This window comes from Papio anubis, chromosome 6 (assembly GCF_008728515.1).
Source record: "Papio anubis isolate 15944 chromosome 6, Panubis1.0, whole genome shotgun sequence".
NCBI lineage: Eukaryota > Metazoa > Chordata > Mammalia > Primates > Cercopithecidae > Papio > Papio anubis.
The window spans coordinates 146,750,038-146,772,111 of record NC_044981.1 but is presented as its reverse complement, the minus strand read 5'-3'; the positions used below and the strand labels follow the sequence as shown (position 1 = coordinate 146,772,111).

General features: G+C 37.9%; 1 protein-coding gene across 8 annotated transcripts in view; it reads left to right on the top strand.

Moving 5' to 3' along the window:
* Positions 1-22,074, top strand: part of DSE (dermatan sulfate epimerase) — a 182,992-nt gene that overhangs the window by 127,393 nt on the left and 33,525 nt on the right. For 7 of the 8 annotated variants that reach the window (XR_004184594.1, XM_031667728.1, XM_009206234.3 and 4 more), the window contains one exon: positions 16,378-16,846. Coding sequence is in view for 6 of the 8 variants with exons in the window: in XM_031667728.1 (XP_031523588.1) it covers positions 16,378-16,846 (469 nt within the window). In the remaining 2 variants the exon portion in view is untranslated. The remainder of the gene's footprint in view (positions 1-16,377; positions 16,847-22,074) is intronic. The other variant, XM_017958391.2, reaches the window with a different exon arrangement.

Genomic DNA, 22,074 nt, shown 5'->3' with positions numbered 1-22,074 from the left:
GTAGGTTTATATGATAATCAGTTAATGAGCTTGTTTTCTCTTCTGTCTCCTTTCTGCCTGGGCTTACACATTCCCTACGTAGCCACATTAATGGACATGCCATAAAGGACTTTGGGATTTTGTGTGCCCCTGTTTCCTGAAAGGATATTTTGTTTTCTTCCTTCTTTCCAGCAAGACATTCGCTGTGACTTATTTCTGTCTAGGAATAGAGATAAGGGTATTAAGATAAATGAGACATTATACTTACAACACATACTTTCTGTCTTCTCTCTAAATTTGGATATGTCACTGTCCAAATGTATAGGTGACAAAGGAAGAACTGAATGCTTGTGGAAAGGGGCAAAACTCTTGAAGTATCAATGGTAAGGATTTTACTGAGGAATCAGTTGCAGATGATAAGTGAGTAGGTATGCAGCTGTGTGGCAAGAGATAAATTGATGCCCCCGCTACCCCCAGGCTTATGGTAGGAATTAAGGTAAGTGAACAAATAGGATCAAGGTTCCTTAAGTCACTGAGAAAGTTAGAAATATCCCCAGAGCAATAGAAATTACTGGTGAAGATTTAAAAGAGTACATGGACAAATGGTGATTTCAAATGATAAAAGTGCCGGGAGGGTCACACCTAGAGTCATTTAGAGAACGAGGCTGTCTCAGGAATTGAAGAGACTGTCTCCGTGTTGCTTGTGAATTGGTAGGATGTGAGATTTGGCCTGCATGGGAGAGCACAACTGGAGACAAGTTGTTGTTGAAAGACTCAGTTATTTCATAAAATCTGTAATTTGGAAGGATCTTAAGTGTTCCCCAACCCCACCCTATTCAAATTCTGAATCACCTGACACCCTATTTAAATTCTGAACCACCTGACACCCTATTTAAATTCTGAATCACCTGACAGGTGATCATCTAGTTTTCACATCCATTTAGGGCTAGGCAGAAGAAGAGAGTTTGAAAAATAAGCTTAGTATAAAAGGGAGATTTTTTTTCCAGCGTGGACAAAGAGGAATTCCATTAGGTTTGATCAGAAGAGAAGTAGCTAGGGGGAATCTGGCTGTGAATAGATATGGGGTAAAAATGGGTAGGGTGGGTATGAAAGTTTGGGTAGAGAAGTATGCAAGCAAGAGAGAAGTATATGCCTAGATTAGGAGATGCCAAGAATGAGGCTAACACTCTCAGAGCAGGATGCTAAGACAGAATGAAATAAGGACAACTTATTCACCCAGATGAGGATATAGATGCCACACTAAATGTTCATGAACTTGTACGTGCACACAGACATGGACATTAAATACCTGGCCATATTTCAGGCCCTCAGTTGGAGTTTTTAATTTTTTTAAATAATCATACCTATTAAGCACCGTTCATATGACAGTCATTGCTCTGGGCACCTTGCTTATATTATCATTCATCTTTCTTACAGTCCTGGGACATAGATATTTCTATCCCCAATTTACAGATGTGGAACTGAGTTGGAATATTTCTGCAGGAGCATGTTATTTGTCCTGTGTATCCATGGCCATCAATTCAGAAATTATTATCTTGCTCTACATAGTATATGTAGTCTCCAGCAGTCTACTAGAGCTTTGCTTTTCCTCAAAAATTATTTCCTGACTAGTAACATTTCGTAGACTTAAATATACGCCATAGTAAGTTTTTTTTAGCAGAAAATAATAGCAATGGTATAGATGTAGAAGACACAATAATTCGAGAGTATTCTTTTGAATTCTCTAGATAAAAGTTAATAGTACAGAAAGATTTTTTAAATTTGCAGACAGTAACACTAATCAAGTCCTTATACCAAACCATTAAATAATAATTACAATCCTTGGGAATGTGATTAGACATGGGGACATGAGGGAATCACTTTAAATTTCAAAACAGAGCAACCTAAATGAAAGTCAGCACAGAAACCGTCATTCAGCAGAAAGGAAGGTTTGGCTGGTCTGGACATGGATAGACTAGGGAGAGTGTAAGGTGCCTAATCCCATGCAAGATGGGCCGAAAATTTTGAGGAGGCATTTAGAAAAAGACCCAGAGAGGACTCATGAAAACTATCCTTGGAATGTCAGGAAATAACAAGAGACGTTCAGGCAGTGGACTGCGATTAGAGGCATGTTAGTTAGGCATGCTAATAATAGGATGGCAAGAAAGTTAGGGGTAAAGCAAGCCACCTAGCAGCCTGAGGTGGACTTAATGGGAGCTTTGTACCTTGGGGGAGGCTGGGAAGGCACTGGCCATGATCACAGCTCTCAGTAAACTCTGTGATAATCACTCAGAGTAACCTTCAGAGTTTAAACATTGTAATATATTTATCTCCGTATGATTTGTCTTCCTACACACATTTTTATTGTTTGTTTTCATGTAATTATATTTATGTAGCTGTATAACTATATGTTTAGTTATCTCTGAGGATTTGAAAGTTTACATCTTGACACAGTTAAATTTATCCAATTAATATATATTTTTTAAGTGTTTACTAAATGCTAGGTACACTTTCAGGTGCTGGAGATGTAGCAGAAAGCAAAGTGCCTTCCTGAAGCTCACATTCTAGATGGGAGAGCCAAGCACACAAAATAAATAAGTAAATTATATAGTAGATTAGAAGGTCATAAGTGCCATGAAGAAAAATAAAACCCAGGAGGGAATTAGAGAATGGTGATGGTTGGACGTGGTAATGATGTCATTTAAATAAGGTAGTCATTGCGGACCTCACTGAGAAAGTGATATTTGAGCAAAAACTTAAGGGAGGTGAGGGAGCAAGCCGCATGGATATCCTAGGGTAAGCATTCGAGGCAGAGGGAACAGATGTACAGGTGCTGGGAAGGGAGCACACCTCGTGTGTGCAGGAATAATAAAGAGGCCAGTGTGACTGGGGCAGAGAGAGAGACTGGACAGTCAGACGTGAAAGCAGAGAGGCAGTATGGCCAGACTGCTTAGTGCCTTGAGAGCAATGCTTAGGACTTTGATGCTTATCTGAATGAGGTGGGAAGCCATTAGAGTGTTTTAAACAGAGCAGTGACATACTCTGAATTAGGATTGAACAGGATCACTCTGGCTCCTATGTGGAGAATGACTTTAGGGAGGTAAGAGTGAAGGCAGGCAGACAAATTTGGAGACTGTTGCAGGCAAGACATGGTGTGGCTGTATGGTGGTGGTGAAAGTGGCTGGATTCTGGACGGATTTGGAATAGAGCCAACATAATATGCTGATAGTTTGGATATGGAGAGTGAAATAGGGAAGGGAGAAAAGGAGGGGGTGGGGTTGAGTCCCAATTACTGGCAGGATTGGTTGCCAGTAACTGAGATGGGGAAGTCTAAGAAGGCAGTGCCTACGTCTTTGGGTTCACTACATCTATGTATCATTGTTTTACAAACCAAGTCTGTGGTATTCTGAGTTATGATTTATGGGAGGACGTTTGAAAAGTATGCCGGAATTTTAATGGCAAAGAACTCACAGGTTTTCATCTGTGAGACCAAAGTGAGAATCAAAATAAGTACATACAAATATACCATCCATATATTTCATTTTTGGAATATTCCCAAAGCCTTTTAAAAAAAGTGTCAGTCCAGTATATGCTGCTTTGTCCTTTATTTCAACAGCAATATTCTTAGTCATTTTTCTGGGTGTAAGTCAGAGAAAAATAGCAAAAGTTGACTAAAGAGAAAGATGTGGTGAAAGTATCACATTTTCTTTTATAATGGGACAAAGTATTATGGCAAGCCACTCATAATTCTAACAGGAACTTAGATGATTTAACTAAAAAGAAGAAAAAGGGCATATGGATGGGGAAGCAGTCCCCAAGACCACTGTCAGCCTTGGCAATTCACTAGAAGGACTTACAACATTTGTTATCATCTGGTTATGTTTTAACACAGCCAAAGGATACAGTTTAAACTTACCAAAGGGCAAAGGTACATGGGACAAAGCTCAGGAGAAAACGGGCATAAGCTTCCAGGTGTCCACTCCTACTGGAGTTGTACTCACAGCAACAATGTGTGCCAACACATGCAAAGCATTGCTAGCCAGGGAAGCTCACCTGAACCTTGGTGTCCTGGGCTTTTATTGTAGTTCAATTGTGTGACTGACTTCAGCTACTCAAGACTCCAGCCTCTCCAGAGCAAAGATAGGAGTTTATCATAAATCACCTAGGTAACTAAACTGTTACTGCCATGTAACCCAAGGCCTCGAGTGTATAAAAAACTCTTTATCAGGCAGAATATTCCAAGGGCTCGTCTCTCATGAGCTGGTAAAGGGCCAGTCCTGAAGACTTCTCTTGGGAATGTGTATGGTTTGAGCAACTCAGGTCTGCTAATATAACCCTTTCCCATATAACATAGTAGATCCTTGAACATTGTATTAGTGCTTCTTAGAAGCATTATTATTATTAGAGAGTAAACTTACAGTACCTTATCCTAGAAGATATGATATAAGGACATACCAAAAATACACATAATGTCAAGAAGGGTTTAGCTAAATTCATAAATGAGTGAACCAGATTAGATTACATAAGTGAGGTTAGTAGTACTTTTTTTGTGGGGCACTTCCCCTGAAAATCTGTAATCGATGTCATGACTTATCCATAGGAGTTTGCAGACAAAGGGCTAGAGGAATGGAGAAACTAACCCACAAGTGTATGTGATATTTATTGGATTCAGGAAAGAAGTCAAAGGGAGGAAAGTTACCCTGGAGGTTGATGTTGAATTCTGGGACAGTCTCAGGAATCTGTTGAAAAACTGCAGAGTAATGAAACAGTACTTAGGAAAAAAAGCATGACTTTGGTGAGAAAATTGGAAGTGGAAGGAAAAGGACAAGGAAGAAATGAAGATGATTTCCAAATAATTGGTTTGACAAAATGTAGTGAAGAAGTTAAGAAAGTTCTGATTGGAAGAATTTAGTTTTAGATGTATAAATGAGCACCTTAGCAGGTTACGAGGAAGGAGGTGGGAGTGAGCAAACGACCACGTGTGGCCATGTGGCCATATTCTTGCGGGAAGTCCCAGGATTGAGACACTGCAGGCAGCCCCCAGGGAGAAAGGAAGTGAGGCATAATGGCTAAAATCTTGACTGTGATTCAGACACACCTGAAGTCAAAAATAAACCTGACCACTCATTGAACAACGCTGGGTAAGTTATTTCACTATTCTAAATCTCAGTTTCCTCATCTATTTCCAACAAAATTACCCATAAAATAATTTTGAGGATTAAATATGATAGTGAAATACACATTCTTTGTACAGTAAAAGCAGTAAAAATTTTCTTTTTTTTTTTTTAAGCAGTAAAAATTTTCTGGGAAAAAAGCATAAGAAGGATTTCCCACAGAGGTATTAAGAGAAGCAGGAGAATGAATATGGTATCCCAGAAACTAACTTCCCAAAGTGTCAGGGAAGAGGAAGAGTGTGGTGTATTATCCTAGGTGGTGAGATTCTGGAGAGTGAGCACTAGGAAAGGGATGCTTGGTTTTTCTAACGGGAATTTGAAAAAGGGCTTGGCCTAAGCAGCTTTAATTAGTGTATTAGGGTTCTCCAGAGAAACAGAACCAGTAGATTCATGTCTACACCTACATCTGTTTATCTATATCTAGAATTGGCTAGATTATGGGAATTGACTCATGCAATTATGGAGGCTGAGAGGTCCCACAATCTGCCATCTGCAGTCTGGAGATCCAAGAAAGCACATGGAATAGGTCCAGCCTGAATGTAAAGGCCTGAGAACTAGGAACACTGTTGTTGTAAATCCCAGCCGAAGGACAGGAGAAGACCAATGTTCCAACCCCAGCAATTAGGCAGACAGAAATTTTTCCCTCTCTTTTTGTTCTGTTTCGGCCCACCCACATTGGGAGGGTAGTCTGCTTTACTCAGTTTAGTCTCCTCTGGAAATACCCTCATAGACACATCCAGAAATGATGTTTGACCAAATATTTGTGTACCCTATGATTTCGTCAAGTTGATACATAAAATTAACCATCACAACTGGTAAGAAAAAAAGTCACATATGTACAAATCAAAGGGGGAGAATTGGTGGTACAGAATTAAAGATATTTAATCTACAGATTCAAGGAGTTACATTGCCAGTTGAAAGATAATACACATTGGGATTTGTGGAAAGTGGAAAATGTATTTTGATTAAATATCAAAATTTTAAAAAATTATATTTAAGTTTTATAAGTAATTTTTTTCATCTGTTACATTTCATCAGTACTTATATTTCTGCATTTAGAATTTTTCATGACTGTATAAACATGTTTTTATCAGTATGGTGAATCAGTTAGCTTTATCTATACATAGACTTTGCTTGATGAAGAAGTAGATTGGTAATTGCTTTTTTCCTCAGATCTGTTTGGTTACTTGGAATATTTAGCCTGAATGTTACAAATGTGCAGTTGAGCAGGAAGAAGAAGAAACCTTTTGGCATCAAATACTCTATATTTCTCAAAGTATTTGATATTTTTAGTCTCCTGAAGAGACTGCAAGGTTGAGAATAAACAATGCATCGTACATATTTTTAAAATAGCATTCTCTGAATGATAGTTTTGTGAGTGTTTCCTCCTGGGGTCATGGTGCACTTCCTTTCAGTTGGACTGACCTCGATGTTCTCATTGAGAAGATGATGATGGCTGCTACTGTTTATTGAGCACTTTCTAAATCCTAGGCACCATTTTAATGCTTTAAGTATATCAGCTAATTTAAGCTTCACAGAAACCCTATGAGGGGGGTACTATTATTTTATCCATTTTACAGAGGAGGAAACAGGAACGTAGGTAAGGATGTGATGATGCTAGGATTCAAACCCAGGAAGTCTGGCTTCAGCTTGCACTCTCAACCACTGATAGTGTTTTGAGATGAATGATAACTAGCGTTTTTTTTTTTTTTTTTTTTTTTTTTAACACTCACTATGAAGTGGTGAGGGCTTTATAGGTGCTACCTCATTTAATATCTCCCAACCAGTCAGTGAGACAAATAGCATTTTATTTTAAATGAAGAAATAGGTTTAGATAGCTTGTCCAAAGTCATACAGTGACAAACAACTGTGACCTCATGCCAGCCCTCTTAACCATCTCGCCAGTCTGCCTTCAGGAATCTACTGCAGGAAGAAAAATTTTACTTTGGTTTTCAGGAGCATTTTGTGGTTTAGTTTAACTGTTATTTGAAACTGTATAGGGTTGGGATTTAGCTGTTGGCTTCATTATTTTTATTCATCCTCTTTTCTATACTTTATTTTTTAGTTAGTAATGCCACAAAAGTGTTTTCATGGTTAAAGCTATTGCCGAGAGAGCCATAGCTTGTCCTTCAGACTCTTACAGAAAATCTTTTACTCTTCAGAGAAACTTTTTAAAAAAACATTGCAAATTTTCTTTAGTGGCCAAGTTCAGTAGGTTAAATAAATTGCTTTGGACTAAGGGAGACTGACTATTCATGTTTATTTTCAGGCAGAGTAATACAGTACTACAGTTTAAAAAAAAAAAAAAAACCTCAGAGACATAATTTTCTTATATTTTTATTCTATAGTTATTTAGGGAAGGCATAGATTTTCTTGCCCACTTTGTATGTTCAATGCCTAACATAGTTCTGGGATTTAATTTTTTTTTTTTTTTTTTGAGACAGGGTCTAACCCTGTCACCCAGACTGGAGTGCAGTGGGGCGATCTCGGCTCACTGCAACTTCTGCCTCCCAGCCTGGAGCTATCCTCCCACCTCAGCCTCCCAAGTAGCTGGGACCCCAGGTACACGCCAGAATGCCCAAATAATTTTTGTATTTTTTTGTAGAGACAGGGTTTCACCATGTTGCCCAGGCTGGTCTCTAACTCCTGGGCTCAAGCACTCCAGTTGCCCCAGCCTCCCAACTGCTGGGATAACAGGCATGAGTCACTGTGCCTGGCCCATAATTCCTGGATTTAATAGCTTTTCAATACATAGTAGAATTGATTGGTATTTATAAGAAATTCTTATCCCCAACTTGGGTAAGGAATTGATATTCTAATACTGGATCACAATGCACTGCAAAGCATAACAGGCAAAAATTACAATTTTTTAAGTGATTCAGCTTAAAAATATATACTTAATTATGCTCAATATTAACTTATTCTGAAAATAATATCAAAATAAAAAATTCTGAAAATACTTTGATAGCGTATTCTAAAACCATCATTAAAATCAACTAAAATTGTAATAAAGGAATATTAATCAGAAGATTTTTAATTGTTAGACTGCTAGATAAACTAGAATTTATTTATAGCTTATCTTAGAAAGTATAACCATTTCATTGTTTCTTTTGGCCTTTCTGTAAGCAAAATTGGATGCCCCAGTAGTCTCATAAGTGACTTTTGTACATTCATATCTCTACCCTAGTTTCCCTTTTCTCCATGAAAATAATACAGATTTTACTTTTTTTCTACATATAAAATGATAGCCACGCTCTGAAATGCTAGATACTAATGGTTTGCAGTTTAGTAGTAACATGCACCAGGCTAACCTCTACCACTAAATTATGAATTTAGTTTGATAGCCACATTTCTCACTCAGGTGGTCTCTGGTGGATGGAGGAGAAGCCTTCAGACTTGACATCAGAAAATGTTTGTGAGCATTTTAAACATATTTTACATGAATTATTCTAATATAAGGAAGTTATACAATTATCATCCACTGGTATAACAAATAAAGTGGGCTTCACATTAATGAAAAAATGTAGTATCTTCATGAAAACCTTTCAGGGGACAATGATGGAAATATTCCTTGACTGTACAGAGCTGAAGTTAATAAAAGCCTGACCTAAAGTTTTTTTTAATGTTGTATTTGAAGGCAGTGAACACCATTATTATACATGGTGTGGTTTTGCTGTGTGGCCTCAGGTTTCTAATTACTCCTTCGGCAGCGTGTGCAAATTCTTGGAGGGTCCATATACTATCATTTCATATTATGGATTTTTGTTTGGACATTACCTTTTAGGGAGCAAAAGTATTCTTGATTTTGATTAAGAGCTTTCACTTTTGGCCGGGCACGGTGGCTCACGCCTGTAATCCCAGCACTTTGGGAGGCTGAGGCGGGTGGATCACAAGGTCAGGAGATCAAGACCATCCTGGCTAACACAGTGAAACCCCATCTCTACTAAAAATACAAAATATTAGCTGGGCGTGGTGGCGGGCACCTGTAGTCCCAGCTACTCAGGAGGCTGAGGCAGGAGAATGGCCTGAACCCGGGAGGCGGAGCTTGCCGTGAGCTGAGATTGCTCCACTGCACTCCAGCCTAGGCAACAGAGCAAGACTCCATATCAAAAAAAAACAGGGCTCTCGGTTTTAAGATTTTTTCCTTTTTGTCTGAGTCCACAGGCTTTACAACATCAGGGAGTATAATTTTAGGGAATGATTGTGCAGTACCAAAGCCATAGATTTCTTAGGATTTGACATATTTAAGAATAAGGTTAGATTTATTTCACTACAGAAATTTACCAAGAAAATGTAAGATTTTATTTTGGTATTGAGGAAACATTCTTCAAAAAATTATTTTAATTATGCATTAATAAAACTGAAATAGAAAAGTAAGGAGACCTTTTAAAATATATGCATTTTATTACTATAGTTAAAATATGTGGCAACAGTGAAGTAGTATGTGAGACCACAGCAAGATGTTTCCCAAGGCACTTGGAAATAAGTTTCTCTGAGAGTTAAATCCTAAAATGGATCAGAGAAGGCAATGCAGCCCTGTCTAGTATATCCTAATGTTCTCAGGCAATCAGGTTTTCCTAAAACTTCACTGGAGGCCTGAAGGAGGGGGGAACTTGGACTTAAACGGAAGCATGAGCAAGCGAGTCACAGTGCCTAACCTCGGCAACGTCTGCCTGTTTTCCACAGGAGAGGGTACAACGTCAGGAACATTCATTTGTCGGGTCTGCCTCTTCAAAGATATGGGCACACTGGTTCTAGTGTGGGGGTTATTCCTAATCATGTAACTAACTATGAGGCCCATCCATTAAGTTGAGCAAACTGGAGCAGCTGCTCTTTGGCTGAGCTTGGCAGGTGTGGTGGCAGGAGTTATAGGGGATGTACATTTCACTCTTGCTTTCTAAATATGATTACAATTCAGTTTTTAAAATTTTGTCTTTAATGATATCCCAAGGGCATCTGTGACGGCTGCTGGCAATTTCAGCAGCCTCCTTCAAATGAAGTTATGGTAGCGATCTTAACTGGTCGACTTGCCCCCAAGCTCAGGGCCTTTCCCATCGCCTTTGTTCTGATTCTTTGCTTGTTCACCAGGCAATTATCTAATAATTCACTTCCTGTGTTGGTTTCCTGTGAAGCCAGAAAATATTTCCCAATCTGCTTGATGGTAAACGAATATGCTGACATTCTGGTTTTACATATGTGAGAGGTGGGGAAGCTTAACATTAAGTAGCATCTCATCTCCAGGATGATCAGCTGAGATACTGATGGCAGTGATGGAGCCAGGAACAGATCCTGGACTGAGGTTAACCCATCCGCCTTGCAGTGGCAGCAAGTGTCCCCTAAATTTCCATGTACTCCTTCCATAATATAAATGTGTTACTAAGAAACAGCTTTCTAGTCAGAGACTGTGTTTCCCAGCCACTGTTAGATCGGCAGGCCTTTCTCCCGACAGAATATAGTAAGAAGTGGTCGCCTTTAGTGTATGAAGAATTAAATTACTGACCTTGGGAAGAAAATTTAGATAATAGCTTATTTAATCTATTATTATTTTCTTTGGGGCAAAACCTCTAACAAATACTTGAAAAATTTAAAGGGTCATATGCTTTCCTTTCCTGTGAGTGATGAGCTTACTATGAGTGATGTGTTGAAGAGTCAGAAGCATTGTGTTCCAATTTCAGCTAAGTATCTAATAAGCAGTATGATCTGGCCCTAGTCAGTTAACATCTGTGGTTCTTATATTTTGCCTGTAAAGTGCGAAGATTTAGTTTCTTTCAAATAAAATATTTTATCAATAGGTTAATATAATCTTGCAGGTCTGAAACATCTTCCTTTTTATAAATATTATTGAGCTCTTCATGTCAGGTTCTAGGCTAAGTGCATCACACATATCTGATCACCCCATGAAGCATATTTCATTTTATGGATGACAGAAGGGAGGTTTTGAGAGGGGATGTCAGTTGATCAAAGCTAGGAGGCCGCAGAGTTGAGATTTATGCTCTTGTCTGCCCAACTCCATACCCCATACTGTTAATCATTATGTTGTGTTCCTCAGATTTGGCACATATTATAAAAGGGTTTTTTAATCCCTCTTGATTTGGAGCATGTTTTACTTTCTACAGGGTGATTTCTTTCTTCCATCCTTGTAATTTCTCTGTTTTCTAAAACCTGTGGAATTGAAAGAACTTTTGTACTACCATTTGTTTCATTCTATAAACAGTCCCAGATCATTTGAAACCCACATCTTTTTTGAAACTCGATGTACTAGTTTAATGTTCAGTTTTTTCTTCTCAGCGTACTCGTCTGTGCTTTCTTTGTGTAAAGATGGCAAAAAAAAATGGAACTTTTAATGTTATTGAACATTCTCACAAATTAGTTTGGTTAAAGGAAAGAATCTTGGCTTAGGATTTAGGAGGTGCAAGTTCTAGTTCTTTCTCTGAAATTTATTGTGGAACAAATAATACTATTTTGCTATATTAAGTTATTGAAGAGTAAAAGATCAAATATGTAAAAGCATTTAGGATCACAGAAACAAAGTTTTTCTGTGTGACTGCTGAATCATAATAGCTGCAGTGGATTATTGGAACCAGAATTAAAGCAAAATAATTTGGGGCCTATTGTTGCTTTACGAAGATCTGCTTAAGGTAATTATAATTCATAATTCATGTGGCTTGGCCTACACGTAATGCTAAACTTGGACTGCTGAATATATATAGGCAGAGAGATGATCAAATTGCTAACTGAATTATAGCAGTAACAGCGTGATTTTTTTTTTTTTTTAAAGACAAGGTCTCACTGTGTCACCCAGGCTGAAGTGCAGTGGCACAATTATAGCTCACTGCAGCCTTGAACTCCTGGGCTCAAGCAATCCTCCTGCTTCAGCCTCCCGAGTAGCTGGAACTACAGGCACATGCCACCACATCTGGCTAATTTTTTTATTATTTTATTTTATTTTATTTTTGTGGGTATGGAGTCTCACTATGTTGACCAGGCTGGTCTCAAACTCCTGACCTCAACTGATCCTCCTACCTCATAGATTTAGGACTGTTTTACTATCCAAGTTGTGTGGCATAAGACAAATGAATGGGAAGAAAAGGTGGATCATGAAAGTTGTAGAGTTAGAAGAGGAAAAAGAATTTCAGAGGACATGATGCTCAATAGAATTATTCAGAAATAGCCTGAGAATTGAATTGTAGATAAGCTACTTATTAGTAGCATCAGCTGCTGAGAGTCACTGGTAATTTTTCCATGTTGAAAATGCTATGCCCTTGAACTGGGCCAAGTGAAACTTAAAGATTTAAAGGGGCTAGAAGTGCTCTGCTGTCTCTGAAACATAATGAAATAGAGGGTGAATAGCTTGAGAGATCATCCACAAACATCTCAAAGTTCAGACTTATTTCTCCAGGACAGAAGGCACATTTCAAGGTAGTGTGTGTGTTTGTGTTTGTGTTTGTGTTTGTTTCATAGTGTTGAAAGTGGGAGAGTTGAGGCTGATCATCTCTGTAAACTCATTAGCCTTTAATGCCCTTTGTTTCAGTAAGCATTTTTGGCATTTCTCAAACTATAGTTATTTGGGTACTACTTTCAACAATTTTTGCCATATTCATTTGCTTTTTTTTAACTTTTAAATTTAAATATATTTTAAACAGGAGTTTTGCGTATCTGTTGAAATCTCAGGTTTGATGTGGTATAGTTTTTCATAATGTACATGAAAATAAGTACATAAAATTAACATAAAGCCTGTCCATTTTTGATCCACCTAAAATTATCTTGAAATATTCCTTTCCTTTAATTTTGGCGCTTTGTACAGTGAGCACACACAATGTCTAGAGTGGAAGGTCAAAGAGAAAACTCAATGACTGGAAATAGAGATTTTTCAGTGAAATTTTCTAGACAGATTTAAAATGATGGATGGGTATTACTTCCTCTTTTAGGTTACCAGCCTAAAACAAGTTTGGGTTACAGTTTAGTTAGGTTTAATTTCTTTTCTTTTTAAACTAGTGGATAGTTTTTAGGCTACATAAGTTTCTAGACTTCATACGTGTTTTCTCCCATTAGTTTCCTAGAGGGACTTTTTTCTGGAAAGTTCTAAACTTGCCTTGGCTTTAAATAAGGGGGAACAAAGTTTCTCCATGCTTATTTTAGTGATGAGGTCTGCTCTACCAACTCCTAAGTCCAGGGGTTTAGTTCAGCGCAGCCAGCATGCTGCCTTTTAAATGCCAGATTCAGTGCTAAGCTCCATGATACATAGAGGAAGAAGGTTCCCACCTTCTGTGAGGCATTGCATGTAAACAACCGAAATAGTCCAGTGTGATATAGGTATGTGTCAGATACAGGAGAGATCAACTCTTTGGGTGAATCAACAAAAGCCTTAATAGCTGGGAGAGCATTGGGGGCTGGGCACACTGAGTGGGGCATGGGGAAGGTAGTACACCATTTGTGGTATTGAGAATGCCACGGTTCTTTCTCCTCAGTCTTCACAGATGATTGTTCTGCAGAATCTCTGTGGGTTCTGCATTGGCTAACGTGGTATTCTGACCAAAATTAATATTTTAAATGTACAGTAATGCACAACTTTGCTGCTCTGACTCCCTTGCACGAGTTCGAAGTAATAGCTACAGAACCTTCAATAACAGTTGGCATGTTGAGATGGCATCCTTCCCAAAACAACATCTTAATGAGGTTCTATGCTTCAGGATCAGCTTTTCTGGTTTAAATATATTCGGGCATATCCTACGTAACTGGAAGCACTGTGGCAGAAGTGGCAGGGGTCATATTGTGAGTTTTGCTGAGTTAGGCATGTAGGCCCCGCAGTGTGACGGACTCTTTGGAGCAGTCCTGAATTTACAGTGATTCTGTGCCTGGGTGGGAGTGTGGTTGCACAGGGGAGGAGAAAGAACATGATGAATTAACCTTACCCACGTTTGAGGAAGTTTGTACAGAATGTGAGATGGAAAATTTCTAGTTTCCATATATTAATACCTACTTACCCATATGCTCATAGCCGGAGCCACTCCGCTATCCACCTGAGCTCCCACACATTCAAAAGCCAGTAGTTGAGGGATCTTTCATTGCATGTATGTTGGGTGTGGGGAGGGGTTCAATTAAAGGAGAAAGTGTCTAAAACCCCCACAGTGCTGATTGCATTGATGAAAGCATTCAGACTTAGAATTTTAGGGACTTAATATATACAGGATTTTTTTTTTTTTTAATTGTTAGCAGTATATTATTCTCTTTCTTTTTTTTTTGAGATAGAGTTTCCCTCTGTCACCCAGCCTGGAGTGCAGTGGCGGATCTCGGCTCACTGCAACCTCCGCCTCCCGGGTTCAAGTGATTCCTGCATCAACCTCCAGTGTAGCTGGGATTACAGGCACCCCCCACTCACGCCCGGCTAAGTTTTGTATTTTTAGTAGAGACGGGGTTTCGCCATGTTGGCCAGGATGGTCTTCAACTCCTGACCTCAAGTGATCTGCCCGCCTCCGCCTCCCAAAGTCCTGGGATTACAGACATGAGCCACCGTGCCTGTCCGGTATATTGTTCTCTAAATGGAGCAAGGAATAAGCCCCTGGGGGGAACTGAGCATTACCTCAGACCCAGCCATTTCTCTGTGCTGCCAGAGACCACACCCCTCCTCAGGCATAACCACAGAGGACTATTTCTTTTGGCTGGATCTCTGACCTTGAAGGATCCAGCCTGCCAGCCGCCTTGAGACTTTGGGTGCTAGACATAATACTGGCAGAGTCCAAGAGTTATTTCTATTTCATATGTTTTATTTAGTATGGCTATATTAATTTTTTACTCATCAGAAGTTCTGCTCTTGAAATAAATGTGAAACGTTTTACGAAACCACTGCCATTGAGTTTCACATATATGTAGAAATATGAAAAACTCCAGAATAAGGTAGCACCCTCAAATGATGCCTCATTGCCTTTTTCGTGGAAACACACACAGCAAGTTGAAAATGTAGATTGATCTTCCGTATCTGTTAAATTACTAGTTTTTCTCCTTCTGAATATGATGAGGCAGTTTTTCCTTGGAAAAACAGTTTGTGTTCAGCTTGGGAGGTTGATTTTCCACCATCAGTTTCTCCCTTTAATAATTGAAAACCACTGTTCATTATTTACATAAAACTGTCTTTTTCTGGTCTGCTTTCTATAACCTTTCCCCTCTTAAGAATTTTAAGAATTCCCTGACTCTCCTCTGGGGGATTTTCTGCCTGCTTTATCCCAGATGTGGGACATTGACTAGGCTGAGGTTTTGGGGATTTTTTTTTTTTTTTTTTTTTTTTAGTGTTTCTACATTTGAAAGACGTTCTTTTAACCAGTGCACAAATCTGCCACTGAAAAAAGGGGCTTTGAAGAAAAATCAAGTAGTTAAGAAAATATGTGAACTTTGTTTACATTTCTCACTTATTGAATGACACCAAAATCCCATATGCCAAATGAAAAAGTAGACAGTAGTTTCAGATAATAAGGGGAAAATGCACCCATGTTATTTCAGCCTTTTAATTCTGGGATTTTATTCTCTGAATGAAGGCATGTCAGTTGCTGGTCCCAGTGGCGCTGTGTTTGGTCTTTAATACGTGCTTGCTGATGTCAGCTGAGGAAATACAGGGGCTTGGTAGATAGTTACATGGCCTTTGTCTTCTCTCTTTCTACCTTCTGCTCACATAAAGAGGATATTTAACCTTATTCAAAATATTTTGTCTGCTTACAGTTTTACAGATGTATTGATCCTAATCCCTGGTTCAGAAATGTTAGGAAAAGGAGATAAGTTACAGTGAAAGAGGCTGTAGTAAGAAATACAGGATTTTCTGGTTTTTTGTAATGTCTACTCAGATTCCCAGATGATTGTTCATTACCAGCTTTTGGTTATTGTGGTTTATGTATTAATGTCTAAAAAAAAATACAGTCTAATTTGTTTTCATGATACTATGTGAGAAGAATACCAAGAATAATTTTTTCCTTACTTGAACAAATATTATACATTTTCCCTAAGTCCAAAATTCTGTTTTCCATAATGAACACAATTCTGAGGTAGTATGTTTAACTCTATAAAATCAGAACTTGTTTTAGTTATTTTCTTCCTAATTACATTTTTTTGCTATATTTTTAAAAATCTGAATTCATAAGCTTTATTTTCAAATATGGTTTCTACCTCTCATATGTTTCCACACCTGTGCCATGTTCCCTTGGCTGACAGACGCTTTTTTCCTTTTTATCTCGTGTAGGATCTTTCGAAGATGGTTTGGCTGCCTTGGAGATTTGGAGATCTGATGCCACGATGAGGACTCACACACGGGGGGCTCCCAGTGTGTTTTTCATATATTTGCTTCGCTTTGTGTCAGCCTACATCACCGACGAGAACCCAGAAGTCATGATTCCCTTCACCAATGCCAACTATGACAGCCATCCCATGCTGTACTTCTCCAGGGCAGAAGTGGTGGAGCTGCAGCGCAGGGCTGCCAGCTCGCACGAGCACATTGCAGCCCGCCTCACGGAGGCTGTGCACACAATGCTGTCCAGCCCCTTGGAATACCTCCCTCCCTGGGATCCCAAGGACTACAGTGCCCGCTGGAATGAAATTTATGGAAACAACTTAGGTGCCTTGGCAATGTTTTGTGTGCTGTATCCTGAGAACATTGAAGCCCGAGACATGGCCAAAGACTACATGGAGAGGATGGCAGCGCAGCCTAGTTGGTAGATTTTTGTCTTTTTCTTCTTACTGTAGTAACTCTGCATTAGAAAGAAACAAATCCATATGAAATCTCAGAGGCCAGATCTTCATATACCTCTTTGTGTATGTGTGTGGAGGAAGGTGTTATTTGTGTTGCCAGTCTTATGAATGGCCCTTAGTTTCAAAAGATGTAGTAACTTCCATGTTTAAAGTTAGAGGGAAAATATTTAGATGCAGCCTAATCTAAAGAAAAACTAATTTGCGGAATTGATTAAAGAGTATCATTTTGATTGTTGAGAATTCTTTCCTCCATATTCAACATGCATATATTACTATCATCTGGTGTTAGGTTTGATTGACCCCAAGTGGTTAAAACTTTTTTCAGCAAGACATTTCTAGTAATTAAGACTTACTTGCATTTTATGATCGTAAGGAACTAAAGGTGAATGGGGTGGGACTGACTGGCAATTTATAAACACATCCCCTCCAATAACCAGCAGATTTCTGAGACCTGTAGGAAAACCAACATTATTGTGTAATTGTGTGAGGAATTCTAATTACATAATAATTTAGTTTCAGAAGTTTTAAGATTTGAGAACAAATTCCTGTCTTTTTGATTAGCTTAATTTTATTTTATTAATTTATAATTAATGCTTCATATGCTTCCAAACAGATATGTGATGAGTTGATTAAACAAGGGATTCTACAGATGTTTTTACTCATGCAGTTTTTAATTATATATTTATGGTTCAGTTGCAATAAAAGAATTTATAGATTGTATGAAATATGCTTTTAAAAATTATGTAAGCTGCCTCTTGTCATAGGACTAGAGAGAGCTCATTTTAAATGCTTAGAAAAATCTGTGAATGCACCTAATACTTTGATGAATTACATCTTAACATATCACAAGGGTGAAGGATGGTGGTTTGCAAGCTTTCCAATAAATTTCTGGAATTTTGTAATGAAAAGTATTAGGCAAGAGTTGGCATTAGATCCATATCGGAGCTGATATTTTAGGCCTGTTGCTAAGTATATGTAGTCATTTTGAAGTTTACAATATTGTAGATTGAAAAGAATTTTTTATTTGATTTATTTCAAAGCTTAGCCACGTATGTAGTTGTTTCTGACTTTGACTGATATTAACTGATCTTATTCTATTCTTGACGCCAAGAAAGAAAAGATGTATGAAAACTTTTCTGATATTTGAATTACCAGATTACATTATCAAATGCTACAGTAACCCACTAATTGATTTGTTCAATTACTTAGTTTAAAATGGCAACCATATTGACATTATTTAGAAGGAAACCTTTGTCATCTAGAAGGGTACTTTCTCTTTAAAGTCCTTTTTGTTTTAGATAAGTGGATTTTGGCAAATTAAGAAATCGATGTAAATATTCCAGAGATAGTACCTATAGAGAACCATGTATTTAATCTCACAAGAAAGTAATGGATGGTGAAATACCATTTTTGATGGAGATTGTTTAGCACAATACAGTAACATTATGAGAATTGTACAAGACTAGTATAATTTTCTCATTATAATGTAAAATATTCAGGTATGTAAATACCAGTGAATGAATGCTGCCATTAGGATGAGACTCCTTCTATGATAAGAGAAATAAATAACTTAAAAGAAATATAATTTTTACATAATTTCCACAAGTGCAGATTTATTGATCCCTGGAGGTGTATAGAAATTTACTAGGAGTCTAGCACTTTATTCATGGCAATATTGATAGAAATAGGTATAACTCTAGGCCATTATCTAGTAAACTAAAAGCCAATTTTTGACTTAATAGAGCTGAACAGTTGACTTCTTTCTCTTGACCTTCAAGGTAAAATCTTGAGAATTTACGCTTACATCTGGTTTCTAGTTCCAAAAGTGATCTTGAATTAGAAAGTTGAGCTACTTGAGCATTTTGTTTTGGCAGGTACTATTATTAAGTTGTGTTGTGTAATGACTTCACAGAAATTTTAACTTCTTAAAAACTACCACACCCAACCCTTAGACTTTTAAACTTTAATTTAGATTTGTGATTGAGCACAATTACAACACAATTATGTGTTGTAATAATTTAAAACAATGTTCAGTGATTTTATAGTTCAACTACCTCTGTTTTAATTGCTCCATTAAATCATGTCCTCACTACATACCAAGAAGTATACAATGAGTGTTATCATTATCTTAGGATGTAGTTCACCTATATTTGATTTCAGAAAAAAACCCAAAAAACTAGCTGTTATTTACAGAAGAGATCAATAATTAATATTATGAAAGTAAAAAAAAAAAAAAAAAAAAACAACTTTCTACAATAGCTTCATCAGGCTGCATGCATTTGCCATTTTCTTTGAAGAGCATTTCTACTCTTTTGAAAGCCGGTTACTAAATTATGTTCATTCACTGATTCATTTGATCAACAAACATTTATTGAGCATCTACTGTGTATCATGCACTGTGCTAAGGTGCTGGGGATTCAAAGATGAAGAAATAGCCCAGTAATTTTATAATGTTTACCTAGGGCAAAGGTTGCAAACATTGGGTTCTTAAAGCCTCAGCTAGGAGTATTTTCTCTGCTTAGAATTGAGTGTGTGGATCATTTCCACACACTAAGGAGTTTTCATTCATGACTTAAACATTTGTATCATGCTGCACTCTAGTGTGGTAGAAAAGCACCAACTCTGGAGTCACACTGCCTTTGAATCCCAGCTCCCTCACTCTTCAGCTGTGTTAATTCTCTTAGTTAATTAACTTTTCAGATTAATTTTCTTAATTTGTGTGAGCATTAGTGTCCTGATGTATAATGTGGCAGTAACAACTCTATCTACCTTATAGGGTTGCTAGGAGGATTAAGTGCAATAATCAATGTAAAGTACTTAGCACAGTTCTTGTCACATAGTAAGCCCTCGGTAAATGAGAATAATGACAATAATGGTAATTATTGATGCTGTTATTTTATCTACCTAGTACTTAGACCCTATTTGGTTGTAATTTGGTATATGTAGGCTCCAAGGAAATAGTATCCTTTGGGATTTTACTAATCTTAATTGCTCTCAAAACTAGAACATCTGTTTAACTCATAAAATTTTCCCGTTGGGTTTGTTCCATTAAAACTTTCGTTGATGCTCCCCTGGGCCCTTTTTAAAATGTATACAAGAATCTAATGTTAACACCAATGAGGAAGGTTTAGGGGAAAGTAACAATGATATGTCATTTGTCTGGTATTAAAAAGAAGTACCTATGAGATATACATGCATACAGATTTATTAATGGGGTTCATATTATTTGACTATCTAGTAAATAAAGAGGTTAAAGTTCACATCTATAGATTCACTTAAGCATCCTGAAGAAGAAAGGTTAAATGGAAAATATTCAATGTACTCTGTCCGTCTAATATCCTACAAAGTAAAACAGGAATCTCATAGATTTATAATGATACTGGTGGTTGAAAAATAACAGCATGCATTTTTATTGTGTGTGTCTCTGAGTATCCAGACGATTGGGCACCGCAGAATGATGAGACTAATCTATGTTCTATATCTGCTTTTTCAGAGGTGCTTGCATCCTCTCTCAGAAGCCCTCCCCCGTTTCTCTCCCTTTTGCTAGGGAACATACATTCTTCATTACAGTAAAAGTAACCGAGTAATTTAAGCTTGTGCTGAACTTAGTTTTAAAAATAAAATACAGGCCGGGCGCGGTGGCTCAAGCCTGTAATCCCAGCACTTTGGGAGGCCGAGACGGGCAGATCACGAGGTCAGGAGATCGAGACCATGCTGGCTAACACGGTGAAACCCCGTCTCTACTAAAAAATACAAAAAATTAGCCGGGTGAGGTGGCGGGCGCCTGTAGTCCCAGCTACTCGGGAGGCTGAGGCAGGAGAATGGCGTGAACCCAGGAGGCGGAGCTTGCAGTGAGCTGAGATCCGGCCACTGCACTCCAGCCTGGGCGACAGAGCGAGACTCCGTCTCAAAAAAATAAATAAATAAAATAAAATAAAATATAAAAATACATTATTTTAATCCAATATATAATGGCAAAATAGTATTAATTTAAAAATTACAATGCCAAAGATATCACCAATAATGTCTTTGTTTTTACCCTTTTAATTAAGTCTTTTTCCCTCTATAAATCTTGCCTTCCAAATGAAAGCTAGAATTTAAGTTGCAGTTGGCTCTGTGTTATATAAAAGCTTTATTAGAACTTAACATGCACTACTTTTAGAAAGCGTTAATGAACTAAGATCATAAATCTAGGGCTGGAAACAATGGAAATATTTTCTCATACTTAAAGTGAGTTCACTATTTTTGAAATAGTATCACCTCGATATAAAACGTACAAGTTCTGTATATGCCAATTGGCATAGGGGGCTATCCTCATTATTAATGGTTGCTTTCTGCATTCAATCCTTAGATAGTTGAAAAAAAAAACCAGCAGAATTTTAAATAACTGAAAATCATCCATCAGTTTTCTTTTCTCAAGAGCCTAAATGATAAGGTAGGAAAATAATGAAAACAGTGCTTAGTAGAGATTTAAAATGGATTTTTAAAAAATCAGTTTTCAGGATTTTGGGGGGTCAGCACATATTATTCTACTTTTCTGAAATTCTCATGACTTATTTCTACTATAACTTTTCCCCTAGAAGGTTAAGGAAGCGTAAAATACTATGCTTCAAATTAGAAGTAGCTGAGAGAGAAAAGAGAGGGGAAAGACTGGAGACATTGACTAGACAAGGAATGCGACAATTGCTAAAAGGCATCTGAAACGCACCATGAGTGGGCCACAAGTGGACACTGAGAGGTTTTATTTGTTTGTTGGTTGGTTGGTTTTAGCAGCAAAGACAGTAGGCTTAGTCAGTTTTGAAGTTTACAGTGACCATGGGATCGGTTACTCTGTAGAACTGACTACTCTTGGCCCAAGGATCAGAAGGAAGTTTCCCATAGGGCTTTTATGAAGAACCCTCGCAGCCTTCTCATCCTTGCAGTGCATGTATGATGAATTTCACAGTGTTATTTCTTTACACCAGACTGACCTGAGAGTGGGACCATGCCTCTTTTGCTCATATGTGTATCCCTCGATAGAGGATCTCCAAAGCAAAGTTTACTAAAACCTTGATCAGGGAGGGAGTGGGGGTGGTGAAAAGGATGGATATATGGGTTAGCCCAGGCCACTTTTTTCCTAATGTAGCTTAATCCTTTGGTAGATTTTGTATGTGTAGAAAAATGAAATGGCTGCATGTCCACCAGGCAGCAT